A 16,976-nucleotide genomic window follows, 5' to 3' on the forward strand; every position below is an offset into this window, starting at 1 on the left:
TGTAATGTATAGACTTGGTAATTTTGTTGGATCTCAGTTCAGATGACCTACTAGTAAAGGGATGAATTGACTGCTCTAGGGAATTGGAAAGGTCAATGGAAAGAAACCTGTGGCTAGCATTTGTATAACAGTAAAAGCTCTGTGGAGAGCAAAGTCTCAACTGACTCACTGGTTTAATTGTCACGCCTCATTCTGAATGCCGGTTCTAGTGGGTTACTGTGTACTCTATACTTTTCCCATCAGTTGTAGACCAGTTATCAAGAATGAGTTGTGTTTGTTTCCAGACTTGATTCTGCCATTTGTTCTTGTTATTGTAATTTAATTAACCATTATTAAACCAATGAGTTTTAAAAAACCAAGTTGTTTTCATGAAATCTATAATTTAATGCTTTGGAAATGATAAAAAAAAATACTAAAAATTTGCTGCTGTTATATTTGGGTAAGAGAACTATAACAGAACGGGGTAAATTATTAATGTCCAGAAGGATTCTACATTCAGATTGCTTCAGAGTATCTTAAGTTCTCACCATAATTTAAAAGTCCAAAATGGAAATGGTGGAGGATGCACTATAGTTATGGTTTATGAAAGACAGACATTTTGGCACTCTAACCTGTTGATCCATATAAACAGAAAGTCTGGTCCTATATTACAAGATTACCAAATGAAGGTTCATTTAAACTAAAATAAAATGCTTAGGTATGCTTATCAAATTTTTGTGATTTCCTGCTTTGTATGACTTTTTTTCCTTATCTGATCAACTGCTGGTCCTAATCATTACTGGTTAAGAGAGCTTCTATTGTATTGCTTCAGGGTACTAGACCTGAAAGGTAATCTTTCAGCATTTAATTCATTCATTCACAAATATTTATGGAGTATCTATTATTTGGAGGCATTCCACTCAGCCTCAGTGATGAACAAGGCTGAAAAAGCTTCTCTTCTTAAGGAACTTACCTTCTGGTGGCATATTAGTGAGAGTATAGTGATTTGAATAGTAATGATTTTTCTCAACAGTTGTAGAGTAATAAGATCTAGTCTTTGATTTGAAGGCCAGTGCCACATCTTCTTGTAAACTGCTGGTTCTCAACCCTAGCTTGTACCCTAATAAAATGAAAAGCTTTTGAAAAATCCTGCATACGGGACTGCACCTTAGACCAGTTGAATCAGAATCTTTGAGAATGGCACCCAGGCATACAAAGATGTGTAGGAGTAGGTAAGTGGATTTTAGTTAAAGTTGTTTAATATTGCCCAAACTGAATTGGATAACCCCAAGCCAATTTGACATAGCATTTTTATTCCTGAATCATCTGGGGGCAAATCTGTATGTTGTTAGTTTGTCAGAGTTAATGATTTGTTTGTTTAAATCTTGCTAGAGAAGAAACTTTATGTAATATAATTTTCAAGGGTTACTATCATATTAATACTCTGACTTTCAGCTTTTCCTTTTAGAAAAACATTTTTTAAAATGAGTTGATTGAAATTCTTTTTTGACTATAGTTAGAGGAATACAACTTTTACCAGCGTATTTTAGTTTTCAGAAACATTTTAGTGGGTCAGAAGCCTCAAGAAAAGCATCATATATTTTATTTGCTTAAAATATTAATGTTCAACTTTCTTCCTCCACTGCCATGATGATGCTTGTGAAAAAGCTTGTGGCGAAGGGGGGCAAAATAAGCAAGATCTGAATGGAATCGTGGATGCTGCCAATTTTTAGCAGGTTCTCCAAGAGAAAGTGAATGGAAAAGCTTGGAATCTCGTTGGAGGGGTTGTAACCATCACATGCAGCAAGAGCAAGGCCACTGTAACTTTTGAGGTGCCTTTTTCCAAAAGGTTTTTGAAATATATCACAAAAAAATCCTTGAAGAAGAATAATTTATGTGATTGATTGCACATAGTTGCTAACAGCAAATGGAGTTACAAATTGTGTTACTTCCAGATTAACCAGGTAGAAGAACAGGAGGAAGATGAGGATTGAAACTCATTTATCTGGAATATTTTATATGAGTCATTGAATAAGATGGGGAACAAAAAAAATTAATGTTCAGCCTATATGAAACACTGATTAAGGTTAGAACTCCATGCTGAGGCATGGGGTACTTTTTACCAGTCATAGTATATATGTAATTATATATATAATGAAGAAAGAATAATTGATGTCAAAGATACTGATAACATCTTAAAATAAAATATCCTCTTAAGAATGATTTCATTTATACTTAATCTTTAGGTCCAGCAACTTTGGAGGTTGAAAGTATAGCACATTTATGATTTTTCTTCCTAGCTCTTACAAAATATTAGTTGTGCATTTCTTGCTTTTATTTACACACTTACATCAAAAGAGGACTAGAAGTTAGTACCCTTTACTTTTAGGTATTTGTTTCACTAGTAGTTCTTTCATATTGATATTTTGTAAATCAGTTACATATATTATAAAAAGTGTTTTATTCTGCTATCCATGAGAGATGTGATCTAGTGTTCTGTGAAACCAAACATTTATCAGGACACTAAATCAACTTCCAAAATACACATTACATTTGATTATGAATTTTGAATTGAAAATGTAGTCCTAATCATTCAGTTCTGCCTTTAGAATAATAATGCTTTGGGAGCGGGTACATTACTCGAGGCCCTTAGATTTTCACCTTGTTGTGTAGAAGTAGCTTCTTTTCATCCCTGATTTGCCTTCATGTGAGAATTATTCTTCTACTTCATCTTGTAGCACATGTGTATCTGCATGGGCATCATACACATGCACATGCCCCTTAAAGATGGAACTGTTAATTTTCCGTTTCTGTGATCCCTTTGCTTATTCATCATGGTAAGCCTGGTAATGCCGAGACCAGCTCGGTCGGGGAGACCCTAACCCAGCAGCGCTAGAGGAATTAAAGACACACACACAGAAATAGAGAGGTGTAAAGTGGGCAATCAGGGGTCTCACAGCCTTCAGAGCTGAGAACCCCAATAGAGATTTACCACCACGTATTTAATAACAGCAAGCCAGTCATTAGCATTGTTTCTGTAGATATTAGATTAACTAAAAGTATCCCTTATGGGAAACGAGATTAACTAAAAGTATCCCTTATGGGAAATGAAGGGATGGGCTGAAATAAAGGGATGGGTTTGGCAAGTTATCTGCAGCAGGAGCATGTCCTTAAGGCACAGATCGCTCATGCTATTGTTTGTGGTTTAAGAACGCCTTTAAGCAGTTTTCTGCCCTAGGTGGGCCAGGTGTTCCTTGCCCTCATTCGGGTAAACCCACAACCTTCCGGCGTGGGTGTTATGGCCATCAATAGTATGTCACAGAGATTTTGTTTATGGCCAGTTTTGGGGCCAGTTTACGGCCAGATTTTGGGGGGACTGTTCCCAACATGGTAAGATGGCTTGGTCAAAGATGTCCAAGAAGGTGGAAAAGCCTTGCTAACTGGAAGTAAAAGGGAAAATATTTAAAGATTTACTAGGCGATTAACTGCTTTGATAAAGATTTCATCAGGGCACATGGTGAAAAACTGATAGAAATAGAATATTTTCTTACCAGCACTAGCAGCTAGGAGCAATTTAGCTCCATGACTATCTTACTTCTTCTATCCCTACCTTTTGTTTTAGTTAAAATATTGTTGGCTCCTGTGTAGTACTTAGCAGTTTTCAATTCTGTAAAGTAAACATGTTTTTTTTTTTTTTTTTTTTTTTCTTATCGGAGCTCAGAAAACTGATAGGCAGTGAGGTTGAATGGCTAGTACAAAGGTATTCGGTAGGTGTATGAGTGAAGACTCTTCTGCTTTCCAGTGATAGAAACTCAATTCAATGTTGTTGAAGGAAAAGAGATTTATTGGTATATATAACTAGTAAGTTCAGGGATATAGCTGCTTTCGGGCATGGATGGATTTAGGACCTTTAGGACACTTTCTCCCTCTTTTGGCTTCATTTGCTTACAGGCTGCCCTGTACTGGCAGAGGTTACCTCTGGCAGCTCTAGGTTTACAACCTGCCATTTAATCACTCCAATGAAGAGGTAACTTTTTTTGTTTGTTTGTTTTTTCCTGGAAGTACCAGCATAGAGCATGGGCATGATTTTTAGGTCCATTTTCAAATCAGTCATCCTTTTGTGGCTGGGGAACTGGAGTCCCCTCATTGTTTGGGCCTGGGTCACGTGCTACTCCTGGATCATCTCAACCTTGACTATTGACTATTCCATTGACTGTTTTCATAGGAGTAAACTTTGGGAGGCTACCTTATATTTGGAATTCTACTAGTAGTTTGAAAAACATATGGGGGAAAGGAAGCTTGATAGAAAAGCTATTTTTGGATATTTTAAATGTTCCGACCATTGCAAGAAGCTCCTGGTTTCTGTACAGAAGAATTTTTGTCCCAGTTTACCTTTTCTTCTTCTGCGTGTTTCCCCATCCACTATCACCTTTCTTTCTGCTTCTTAGCTTAAGTCCATTCCTTCATCCAATCCTTTGTCTTCCTCTAATGTCTTCCTCCGTGGGAGCAGAGACCAGTTTCCTCACTCCTGTGAGTTGAGACATGATGACCATTCTCTTCCTTCAAGGGAAGTACTACAGAATGGAATTGCACATTGGCATACTTAAAAACAGCTGGTTAAATGAGAATTCCGTTTTCTCTGTGTAGACAAGAAGCTTTATGTTTCTGAAGACCAAAGTCAGAGTACTCTGTTTCAGGTTTCCTTAGGCAGCTTCAACCCATGTGTCTCTCGAGGCCCCAGAAGGAGTCTAGACACTGGAAATGAAGGCCTAGTAAACTCTTTTGTGCCCAAGATGGTATGAGAATGGAGGCGGGAGGTAACGCTAAATGCTCTGGTTTTCATTCTGGCTGTCACAAGAATAAAAATGACCTAACTGTATTTTGGGCCCCCAGGCAGCACTGAAATGACATGCCACCTGCTGACCTAATCCATTTCATTTCTGGTACTAGGATAGCCAAAGCAATTTGCTCAATTTGCAATTGACTATTTACTCTTTAAAGCAGCGATGATTAGATCTAGCGTAAGAAACCACATACTTTATTTATCAAGAATTAAAACTTGAAAGGTGGAAAGTTATCCTTTTTGGAAGAAGCCATTTAAATGTGGTGTATTTTACCTCAGAGAGACTAACTATGCTTTTAGAAAGCTACTTTTTGCTGCTGTTTCCCAGGAAGGAGTACAATCTGCTGATGAGATTTAAGATAACAGAAGTTTTTCTCAGCAGCAGCTGAATGGGACAGAGAACTCAGAGACTGCTATATTTATCTTTAGGTAAATTTTTGCAATTTACTAGAAAAAAATCTGTGTAGCATGCAAGCAGATTAACTCATGTTAATCCAGCAGCTGCTTCTCTGGCAAATAGTAGAGAGGGGTGTATGTCATAGCTGTAGTCCTGCATACACACTCAGTTGCTGGACATACTTCTTTTGTCTCGATGCCAAGAGCCGCATAGGCTGATGTGTTCCTGTTTCCTCAATTTTAATTTTTAAAAATCTTATTAATTCCAATTCTTTCTCTTCACCATTAAATTGAAGTAATTAAAAATTGTAAATTATAGTTTCAGGAGCTTGGACTATGCTCTTGAACATTGTACTTAATAGTTTCATGTATAGTACTGCAATTGATGAATGAAAATTATGGAAGTACCTACTTCATTCCCCTCCCAGAGATGCTTATGTCAGTAAGTAACATGCTGGCAGAATTAAGGTGTCTGCTTCCAGTTCAGCCCTCTTTTATTTCTTGTTGCTTTTTGTGATTCGGCAGCTATGGAATTTGCCTCCCTGCATGGGCCTCTCAGAAGCCAGCTCTCCTGCTCTCCCCAACATGCTCACAGTCAGCAAAACAGGGAAATCACACTGATCAGCACACCACTCAGTTGATCAAAGTAAGCCGGCCACTTTTCTTCAACAAGACCCAGTGGTATTAGTCCCCACGCCTTCTCCTGCTGTGAGCAAGGCCACTGGAACGCTGCTGGCAACATTAGTCTGTGTGTAAAAAAGCTGCTTATGTTCCCTTTACCATAGCTTTGGCCTAGGCCAAGTTAAGGGGGAAAATAGGAGGCAAATGTCCCGACAGCTAGTATCTCTTCTTTTTAAAACTTGGCGTGAAGCATTTCCTTTCAGTGGCAATCCCTAGTGGCAATCGCTAACTCTGCTGGGGAAAAACTTGCTAATTTTCTTTTAATTGCATAAGAGCAGAGCAATACAGCAAATTGAACATGTGGTGACTACATGAAATATATGATAGAATATGGTCTTACTTTGAGCTAATCACAGGTCTGACAAATATACAAAATTAAAATAAGCCACATTTTTTAGTACTTAATCTCTTGATTCTGTTGCTTTTTATTGTTTGCTGGAGAGTCTTGTTGTTTTGTAGGGAACCTATGGTTCTCAGTGCTAATTTGTTGGATATAGACAGCAGTTTGCTATTCGTGACTAATGGGTGCATAATTCCCTTCCTTGTAAACAATTGGCATTTCAGTACAGTTTACAATATGGAACGTGGAGGGGACCCCCTGAGTAGGACAGTGGCTGCTCTTTGTCACTTGCAGCTGTGTTTGCAAGGGAGCATGCTGGCAACCAGCAAGGAGAGTGCTGTGACAGGTGGGAAGAGCAAAACCAGAAATATGCTTCTCCTTTCTCCTATCCTCTTTCTATCCCTCCTTCCCCCCCACACCCTCTTCTACCTGACCTTCTGTTTTTCTTCTCTTCCCCTTTTAGAAGCCATCTGTTTCCCTCTACCAGTTCTATTTGGCTTGCAGATGCCACTGTACAGGAATACACTGTGTTGAAGCTAGCCTATGCTTGACCTACTGAACGTATGTATTTGGGCTGGGTTCAACCTAATGGATCAAAGGGAATGGTGAGGGCATAAAAAATTTCATAACTTTTACACAGCAATTATGGAGACTCAAAAGGACAACATACCTTACTATCAGGATTTCAGAAATGATAGAGGACTTTTTAAAGCCTGGCTCTGACAGTTCTGTGTTACTTTCTCTTAGAGATGGGAACAACATTAGTTTGTGTGTAAAAAGCTGTTTATATTGCCTTGGCCTGGACCAGGCCTAGGCAAGTGGGGAGAAAAGGAGGAAAATGCCCCAACAACGATAATGTCTCCTTTTGAAAACTTGGTGTGAAGCATTGTCATCCCTGCTGTCAGTAACACAAGCTGTCATTCTGCAGAGCTAGTTTAGCTATTCCCTAACAGACAGCTAGTTACTGCAGAGCTAGTTTAGCTATTCCCTAACAGACAGCTAGTTACTGCAGAGCTAGTTTAGCTATTCCCTAACAGACAGCTAGTTACTACAGAGCTAGTTTAGCTATTCCCTAACAGACAGCTAGCTAATAGTCTGCCTTCTATGGTCTACCTTCAATTATCTATTCCTCAGACATTACTGGTGGGAATGTAAAATGGTACAGCCAGTTGAAAAACAGTCTGGTAGTTTCTCAAAATATTAAACATAGACTTACCATGTGGCTGAGCAGTTATTCCTAGGTATATATATTTCCAGGTATAGATCCTAAAGAAATGAAAACATACATTCAAACAAAAAAACTTTTTTTTTTTTTTTTTTGAGATGGAGTCTTGCTCTGTCGCCCAGGCTGGAGTGCAGTGGCACCATCTTGGCTCCCTGCAGCCTCTGCCTCCCGGGTTCAAGCAGTTCCCCTGCCTCAGCCTCCCAAGTAGCTGGGATTACAGGCGTATGCCACCATGCCCTGCTAATTTTTGTATTTTTAGTAGAGATGGGGTTTTACCATGTTGGCCAGGCTGGTCTCAAACTCCTGACCTCAGGTGACCCACCTGCCTCAACCTCCAAAAGTGCTGGGATTACAAGTGTGAGCCACCATGCCCAGCCCTCAAACAAAAATTTCTACATGGATGTTCATAGTATTATTCATGGCACCCAAAAAGTGGAAACAACCCATCAACTGATGGATAGTTAAATAAAGTGTGGTATATCCATGCAGTGGAATATTATTTGACAGTAAAAAGGAATGAAGTACTACATGTAGAATGATACATGCTACAACATGGATGAATCTTGAAAACATTATGCTAAGTAAAAGAAGCCAATCACAAAAGGCCTCATACTGTATGATTCTGTTTGTAAGAAATGTTTAGAATATGCACCTCCCTAGAGACAGAAAGTCAATTAATGGTTGCCCAGGGCTGGGGGAATTGTGGATATGTGTGAGTGGTTGGGGAATGGGGAGTGACTGCTAATGTCACAGGGTTCCTTTTAGGGCAGTGACGATGTTCTGAAATTTAATTCTGGGGTTGTACAACTGTGGATATGTTAAAAGCCATTGAATTCTACACTTCAAGCAGATGAATTGTGTGATACATGAATTGTATCTCAATACATCTGTTTTAAAAAAGTATTACATATTTCATTTGGTCTCAGGGCACTGAAATGTCTTTTAATTCAAAGTTATACTGGCTAGGAGAACCCATATTTTCAATAAAGGATACCAGCCTAATAATGGTAATAACTTATTTGCATAGTGTGCCGTTGTTTACCCAGAGTTTTCACATGCTTTATGTAATTTGATCCCCACTGGACCTCACCATGCAGATGAAATTGACACAAAGAAAAAGTGACTTCTCTTAAGCTTACACAACCAAGAATTGGTAGAACAAGTATTTAATCGCAGGCTTTCTGGTTGTTAGTCACTGCCTTCTTGTCAGAACAATGTCAGAACATTGCAGAGAAATAATAATATCTTCCAGACTCTTAATTATGCTTTAACCCTTTCAGTTCTTGAATGTGACTAGAAAAGTCATTCACCTTCTCTGTCTTGCTTTCCTTACGTGAAAAATGGAGATAATAATGCTTCCTAACTAAAAGTCATTTACCTTCTTGACTTGGTTTCTTTATCCAGAAGAACAAACCAGGAATATTTCCTATCTCTTGGGCACATAATGAAGACTAACTAATAAAAAACAATTATAAAATACCTTACCAGTCTATAAAAATGCTTCATAATAAACCATCAAGGAGTATTGTTTTTCCCTTTCTTTCATGTTTTCAACTCCAGCAATGTATAATAGTAACCACTTATGTCACTTGTCACTAAGGAGTTCAAAGCATTTTACAGACACTATCAAATTAACCCTCCCTACATCCCTATGAGTTACATAGGGAACTGGTATCAAAAGAGCTAGAGCAAAGTAACCTGCCTGAAGCCTTTATCTCAGGCTGGGTCTATACTGTACCAGTTGCTCATTAATTTCTCCGTAGTGACATTTGTTTGGTCAACTACATTTATTTTCTAAAAGTTTGTTACTTGTTAAACATGAGAAAAATGTTTAAATAGCCTTCCTGAATCACTTTAAATTAGCTTAAAGTTTATCAGAGGTAAAGCTGTTTATTTTGACCTGCCCATGTCATCCTCAATCTAGACTAGCAAACAGCTCAAACTTCTGAATATACACTTTTGACTCGAACTTTCATCATGGGGAGCAGTGACAACTGTGTGTCTTGCTGCGTGGATGGGAGAAATCCTTGATAAGGATTTGGAAACTACTCTCGTTTGTCCAGACACTCTTCACAGAGCGAAGGCAGGCTTCTTTCTATGTTGTTGGGTTTTATAGTGTGTTTACATGTAGAAAGCTCATTTGCCATCTGCATTACCACCTAGATCTTCACCACTGCCATCATCATTTAATATTATTTTTGTCTTGTGGCGTAATACCATTACCAACCCTTTTGACAGAGAAGATATATGAGGGAAATATATGCGCAAAATGATTAGAAAGGCCTCTGTGAGATTGCCTTAGAATGGCTTCTAATAACCATTAGAAAAGCAGACTGAAGCCTGACCCAAACAATGGAAAACATTAAATCCTGGCGTTTCTCTTGCCCTGTGTGAAGAGAAGCTCTGGTTTGTTGTTGAGGCTATCCTGGCAAGGTTTTTCGGTTTGGGTTTGGTTTGTTTTGGTTTTTGGTTTCTCTTTTGCCATATTGATCTCTCATTTTGCTTGATGGGGAAATACTTTTTTTGCCTCCAGAAGTGGATTTCCCTTGCATATTAGCCTTGTTGGTGTGCTGCCCCATAGGAGGATGGCCCCAGTGCTATTGGCACTGTCCTGTGTACAGTTAATTAAACCTCCTGCTGTGGACCTGGATTTCTGCTGCTGCTGTTCACTGATGTGTGTGAATTGAGTGAAGCACATGTGCATAAGCTCAGGGACACTCATGAAAACAAACCCTGAAAATAGCAAAAGATGGAGTCAGGGCAAAGCCTTCAGCTTTCAAATAAGCTTGGTAATCTGGCTAGCTGAATGCCAGAGCTCACAAAGCTGAGAATTGCATTTCTGAAGATAAGACAGACTCTTTTTGTGTTTTTATCTTTTCTTCCCAAAATGTATTGAGTTTTAATATGGTACTTTATCTCTGTAAGCAAGAAAACAGAGCCCGTTGTGAACTCTTGGGCTATTGAGTCCAACCCAGTGAGGAGTTTATCCTCATTTTTCTGGTGACCACATCTCAAGGTAAACCATGAGCAGAGTCTTACTAGGACACCTGGCTGCCATGGTCTCATAAAGGGGTCTTGGAGCAGAAGGGGGTTAAGAAACTCACAGAAGGCAAGAGTAGGGCTTCCAAAAAGTCTAGTAACCTATGTGTTTTAGAGAACAGATAGTGATTTCCTTTGAAGTTAGACCCCTTCTCTTTTTCATTTAACTAAATATTCCAAGAGAGAATCTTGATTTCTAACCATTCTTTTTTTGACTACGTTGTAGTGCTTTGAGTCCTTGTGATTCTGTTTACTAGGATATAAAATGCTAATTTTAGAAGCTCTAAATAAATTTTTTCCAATTCCTAGCTTGCTTCCTTGGGTAAAATATAGCAAGTGATTAGATTGGAGTAATAGTAGTGTCCTAAAAACATATCAGCCACTGAATCAGACAACCTCTCTATTCTTTCTCTACCTTTCCCAACTCCCCTCAGCAAGTTTTGACTATGTATTTTTATATGAAATTCATCAGCAGGAAGTATATTTTTAGCCTCTCCTTTGTGTTAATACCTGGTGTAATAATGTGTGCTAATGCTTATGATCTTTCATAGGGAAAAAGAAATAAACACACATGGTAGACCAGGACAGTACATAGTGAAGAGTTAGCATGTGGTATAGATAATGAGAAGAGAGAAAGCAGGAACAGCTTGGGAACCCAATTGGGACTTTGCTCCAGAAACAGAAAGAATGGAGGCATTCTGAGTCAGGGGAGTCACACAAGCTAAGGCAGCGATATAGGAATGAACACAAAACACAGATAAGAACTTTGCTATATGTGTAACACTTTTCATAAAAAGTGTTGGGCCACAATCAAAAATAGGATTAAGTAGTTATGACAGGACCTGGTACTAGAAGGCCTTATATGACCATACTGTGCTTGCCTAGAACTACACTTGCTTTGAAAGCTTTGATCAGTTCCTATCTTTTGAATGGAATACTTTAGCATTTGAAGGGTAAAATGAGCTTATATTGGAGGAAATAAGGTTTCATTGGCCTGTCTGCTTTTTGTGTGTGTGTGTTTTGCTAAGGCAGTATATTCAGAGAATTAAATCAGTTCTTTATCTTGTAGAAGGGAGTCAGGTATATAGTTAAGAAAGCAGATTTTTTTCATTAAAAGGAATTTTATTTCATAATTGTGAAATTTTGGCCTGTTTGCTTAGAAATGAGAATGTTTGTGAGTGAAAGCACAGGTTTAATGTTTAATGTTTAAAAGAGTTTGGATAACTGTTACAGAAGCAAAATGGATTTATAACATTGCTTCCTAATCTGGGTTACCTGAAAGAAGAAGAGAAGTGCTGCATATCCCTGTGTGAAGGTTACACAGGTTGCTACTTGAAATGCTGCTTGTTTGGAAAATAAGATATGAAATCCAAATGGGGGTGAAAAGGGGAGGGGAAAAAGTAGTACCGGGATCACTGGAAGTGTAAAGATTGGGAGTTTCTGTTGTAAGTTTTCATTCTAGATTTGAGTAGGTCAGCTGACCCTCAAATTTCTAATTACTTCATTTACCTCGCATGAATTTTCTTTTTTTTTTTTTTTCTGCTCATTTAAGGTGCATTTGGTTTAATAATGTATTCTCAATAAAGCCAAAAGGTACCTCTAGCTGTACTATAGAACAGCGTTTGAATAGTAGTTTGATTTATCTTCCAGTTTGTTTTCCTGTATCTTGTGTTAATAGTTGCTATTATTTATCTCATTTAAGCAGTAGTGCTTAGGTTGAAACTTGATTCTAGTCAGTTTTATTATGATGAGTTTACCATCTTTTCAAATGTAGTACTCCTGTAATGCGTTGTTACTCTATGATGAAGGTAAAAACAAATTTACAGCTGTTAACCACAATCTTAACCTTTCCTCGGTTTGCTTGATTTACTACAAATTAAATTCTACTATGCTTGATATAAATCATTAAGTATATAATTTGAAGCAGTTGCTGTGATCCATCTTTTACTGTTTTCTGCACTCACATCCAAATGTAGTACTTCAAGTCCAAAAAACAGTGAAATGATTAGAAAACTGCCCTTCTGGAGTCCTAAGTGAGCATTTATTTCAATGTGGGTATATGACATTGGGGTCCTCTCAGCTCTGAGTGGGAGATGCAGACATTGCATTCAGGATGAAATGTTTGCTTCTTGACTTGTCTGCCTGATTTAAATATTCATACTTCACCAGAAGGAAAAAGCTGCTGACTTCTAAAAGTGGGTCAGTTTTTTTTTTTTTTTTAATGGTCCTTTTGGCACTTTGTAACATGTTAATACTGCCTTAGAGATGGAGAACAGTTTGGCAGAGAGCATCTTTATCACTTCAGGGGCCAAAGCTTCACTAGGCCAGTGGAAAGAGAGGCATTGCAGATATTAATAACTAATAAGACTGTGATATCGGCTTTATTTGCCACTCTGTTTGCTTTTCTAGATATAGAATGTAGTATGTTAACCAGAAAGGATTAATTTGAGGAAAACTTTGTATTGATAAAGGTGATGATGTAAGTAAACAGCAGTAACCTGTATCTTCAGATGCATGGTGTTTCTGAACAAATTCCACAGTTACATAAATTTGTTTTATTTTTCTATTTGGACATGATAACTTTCAAAAGAAGTCCTTGGATAGAATGGGATCATTGATAGGTTGTCAGTCTTATTCCCACATCATTTATTTCTGCTTAATTATTATTTAAAGTGTACTTTACATTGATTGAATTTCTTACATCTAAGGGACCCAAATGGCATTTAAACATGAATGCCATCTTTTTATCCTCACAAAATTAAAATTTCAAGTATCTTCTATCAAAAGGAGGGGTAGGACAGTAGGATGAGAAAGGAAGGAGAGTTAGAGTAATAATAGGAATTCTGGATGGAGAGAGATCTGGAGATCCTGATTACCACATGTATTAGTTTATTCAGGCTGCTGTAACAAAATACCTTAGACTGGATCATTTATAAATAACAGAAATTTATTGCTTACAACTCTGGAGGCTGTGATGTCCATGTTCAAGGCATCAGCAGATTTTGTGAGGGCCTGCTGTCTGCTTCATAGATAGTACCTTCTTGCTGCGAGGACATAGCAAGAAGGTGCTATCTATGGCAGAAGGGGAAAAACAAGCTTTCGTAGGCCTCTTTTATAAGGACACTAATCCCATTCATTAAGGAGGGCCCTCGTGACCTAATGGCCTCCAAAAGACCTCACCTCTTAATACAGTTGCACTGGGAATTAGATTTCAACATATGCATTTTGGGTGGACGCTAACATTCAGATCCCAGCACCATGTCCTAGTCATAAGACACGGATGAGATTGAGAGAGTTCAGGTTGCTTGTTTAGGAGGCATGTTATACATTTCACCAATCTCTTTCTTTAGTTTTCTAGGACTTATAAAAACCATTCAGTGATTTTAGTCCAGTTTCATAACGTGTACCTGGCCCGTCCTGTACCTCAGCATAGAACAGCTCAAGTGGTGATGAAGTTTCCGGAGTTGCACTATCAGACATACTAATATGGCTGCTTCTAGGATCTTCTGGTTTACTGTGAGATTCTAGCTCCCAGTTGACAATGGCCAAATACCTGTCCAGTAGTCTTAAAGTTTGGTTCAAGTATTCGTAAAAATATGGAATATGCCCTATTGAGGAATATATTTTGTCATGTGGCTTTCCCACAGGCCCCAAGATGTGCTTGCTTTTTATAAAAAATATTTATTATATTAAGTTGCCTGGCACCCTAAAAAATAACCAGTATAATATTGAACTGGTGCTTCTGAGGAATTATTCAGCTCCCTATAGACAGTGGTTGTGTTCCAGAAGATGTTTTGTGAATCTCAAATCATGTTAAGTATAGTAGGGAAATTGCCATTTTTAACACTTAAGCAGACATACAGGATTTTAAAAATACAAGAGATGAATCCTGTCCCCAGGATCTCATAGTGTAAAATTTTGAGGAATTCTGGGCTCTGTCTTTACTATAAGACACAAGATCCTTTTGTAATAGAAACGGCTACTAGTGTAGTATTTAAGGGTTAAGTGTAATAATGTCATCTGGCATATGGTTTCATATGCCACTTTCAGATGGTTCATGGGAGAAGAAAGATGTATGACAGTTCAGGGGGCGTGGAAGGATATATAGGTATCTGATTTATCAAAGGGATCACTATACTATTCTTTGAACTTTTACGTATGTTTGAAATTTTACAAAATAAAAAGTCTTAAAAATAAATGTTTTCTTTATTTTAAATGTGGGTTTTCATGTATGGAGTATGCTTATAAAGAAACAAATTGGGTAGGACCTGTACCTTTGGAATCCTGACGTATATACATCACTTAATAAATCACACTGCCCCCAGAAAGAAGCAGGTAATTTTGGCCTGGCTGTAATTGAAACCAAGATGAAGAGACTTCTGACTTTCAGATTACCCCTTGGTTTCCCAATATACATTTGACTCAGATGACTAAAAAATAATCCGTTTTCATTGTCTTTAGTAGTGTGCAACAAAAAATGTTATTGCTCGAAAGAAGTATGCACAATGCCCAAATCATGGTTGACATAGTAATTTCCTTGAACATCCTAAATGTTTCTAAGATCTCATTTGTTAATGACTTATCTTTCCCACCCTCCTTACTTTTTATCTTTTCTAGCGACATATTACTGTATATTCTAAAAAGCGTTTGTGTATTGGGAAAATTCAGTTATAAAAAAAGGTGACTATTTCCGCTTCTGTATTTGAAACTGTGGTGGTGGGCTATGGGGAAAGAGAGAATAAGAAGGTGGATTTTTATACATGTTTAAAAAGAGAGAAAGAAGTCCATGCATCTAGTGCTTGCCTTATTATATTCACCATGAAAAGTCAGTGAGGGCGACCTATTTACTGTACAGGCGTGTTCAAATCTAGTGCATTGACAAAGGATGGGGCCAACCTGGGAAACTCTTACTCTGGCTAGAGATCAAGAACCTTAATTGTATGTTCCTCTGTGTGTGTGTGTGTGTGTGTGTGTGTGTGTGTGTATGTGTCATCTTCCTGTCATTGTAGTTCTAACTAAGGGTGAAATAGATTTATATTTAACCAAAGAGGAAAGGGGAAGCTATTCCTGGGCTTTTGCTATTTAAATAATCAATTCATGAGAAAAAATCAGTGTTATAAGAAAAAAATTGCAGTGGTATTTCAATTTGAACATACACAGAATCCTCTGCTCTCCAACATAGTATGCAGTTTCACGTAAGATGCTTCAGGATGGAATTGTGAGCAAGGGTTTGTTACCAGCAGGACCTTTTAATACAGTCCTTCAGCGCACACTGTTATTTTTAGTGCACTAGATTGTATTAGTTGCTAAACCCTAATTTTCTAATGTACCACAATAATGAGTAATCCACTATTTTACTCTCAGAGTCATTTTACATTGTACAAGGGCTACAGTACCCCAAGCCCTCACCCCTCCCCACTTTTTAAATATCACTATTCAGACATTTTCTCTTCTACTTATAATTAGATTGCTAAGTTATTTTGGAATTAAAGAATACTAAAAAAAACTTTTATTGTCTGTGCCAAATAGTATTTTTCTTTGTTTATAACTACCAGTAGTATCATCACTGTAGTGCAGGTATTTCCTTCCAGCACCTCCCCATTTTGCCTCCATCTTTCCTCTGTTCTCCACTGAGGTGGGATCATTATGTTTAATGAAACTCTGTTTCTTACATGACTTGTATTATGTTCTACCCACTAAAGTATAAGAGTAGAGTGAAAAGTCACTTGGGATTACTGCTAGAGGTTGTTCAGAAGAAACCACATCTAGTAACCCTGTTATATCTGGCATAGTTCATACTCAGAAGCCAGCACAAAAAGACTTGGAAGGTTGCATTCTTCTACTGGAACATTTTCAGTTACATGTGCTTTAGGCTTATAAAAGGCCTAATCTCTTTTTCCCAAAAAGTGCTGTTTGTATCAAATAAGAATAAACTCATTTGAGAGTTTTTAAAAATAGATGTATTACTTGGAAGTCTTGGGAAGATGCAGAAAGCTAAACAGATTGATAAGTACTCAGTATTTTTCATTCATGCAGATATTTTTAATCTTAGGGAAATTTTAAAATTATTTCCTCTGACTTTAGTCAAGGACTCTAGAAAGCTGCAGATTGTGCAGTTTTGACTGAGATCCTGATAGTGATCTGTAATTTTAGTTTGTTCTTTATAATATTGACCTTTTGTCTTTACTACTGAGAAGGGTGGAGTGCAATATCAAACTTAATTCAGTCTTTGTAGATCTAAAATTGAGCCTATGCCTCTCCTGCTTTTTAAGATATTGTTGATTCATAGGAGGAATATGACTGTTAGGGTATAGAATTCTTCATGCTGACACCTGCAAGCTTCCTGAGAATTAATATTATAATAAAGATCGTGGTTAGCTACTTCCTTCAAGGTGGGCCCTGTACTGACTGTTCTCAGGCTTCCCCATATATTCACTATGCCTGGGACAAAGGCTTTTGGACTTTTTGCAGCC

General features: G+C 37.8%; 1 protein-coding gene across 24 annotated transcripts in view; it reads left to right on the forward strand.

Annotated features, from left to right (window-relative positions):
* PHF21A (PHD finger protein 21A) overlaps positions 1 to 16,976 on the forward strand; it is a 191,035-nt gene that overhangs the window by 65,434 nt on the left and 108,625 nt on the right. The window contains exon 2 of one of the 24 annotated variants that reach the window (XM_050757570.1): positions 6,703 to 6,800. The exons of the other annotated variants lie outside the window; for them this stretch is intronic. Coding sequence (XP_050613527.1) covers positions 6,783 to 6,800 — 18 coding nt within the window. The 5' untranslated portion in view covers positions 6,703 to 6,782. The remainder of the gene's footprint in view (positions 1 to 6,702; positions 6,801 to 16,976) is intronic. 24 annotated transcript variants of the gene reach the window in all.

Source organism: Macaca thibetana, chromosome 14 (genome assembly GCF_024542745.1).
Source record: "Macaca thibetana thibetana isolate TM-01 chromosome 14, ASM2454274v1, whole genome shotgun sequence".
Taxonomy (NCBI): Eukaryota; Metazoa; Chordata; class Mammalia; order Primates; family Cercopithecidae; genus Macaca; species Macaca thibetana.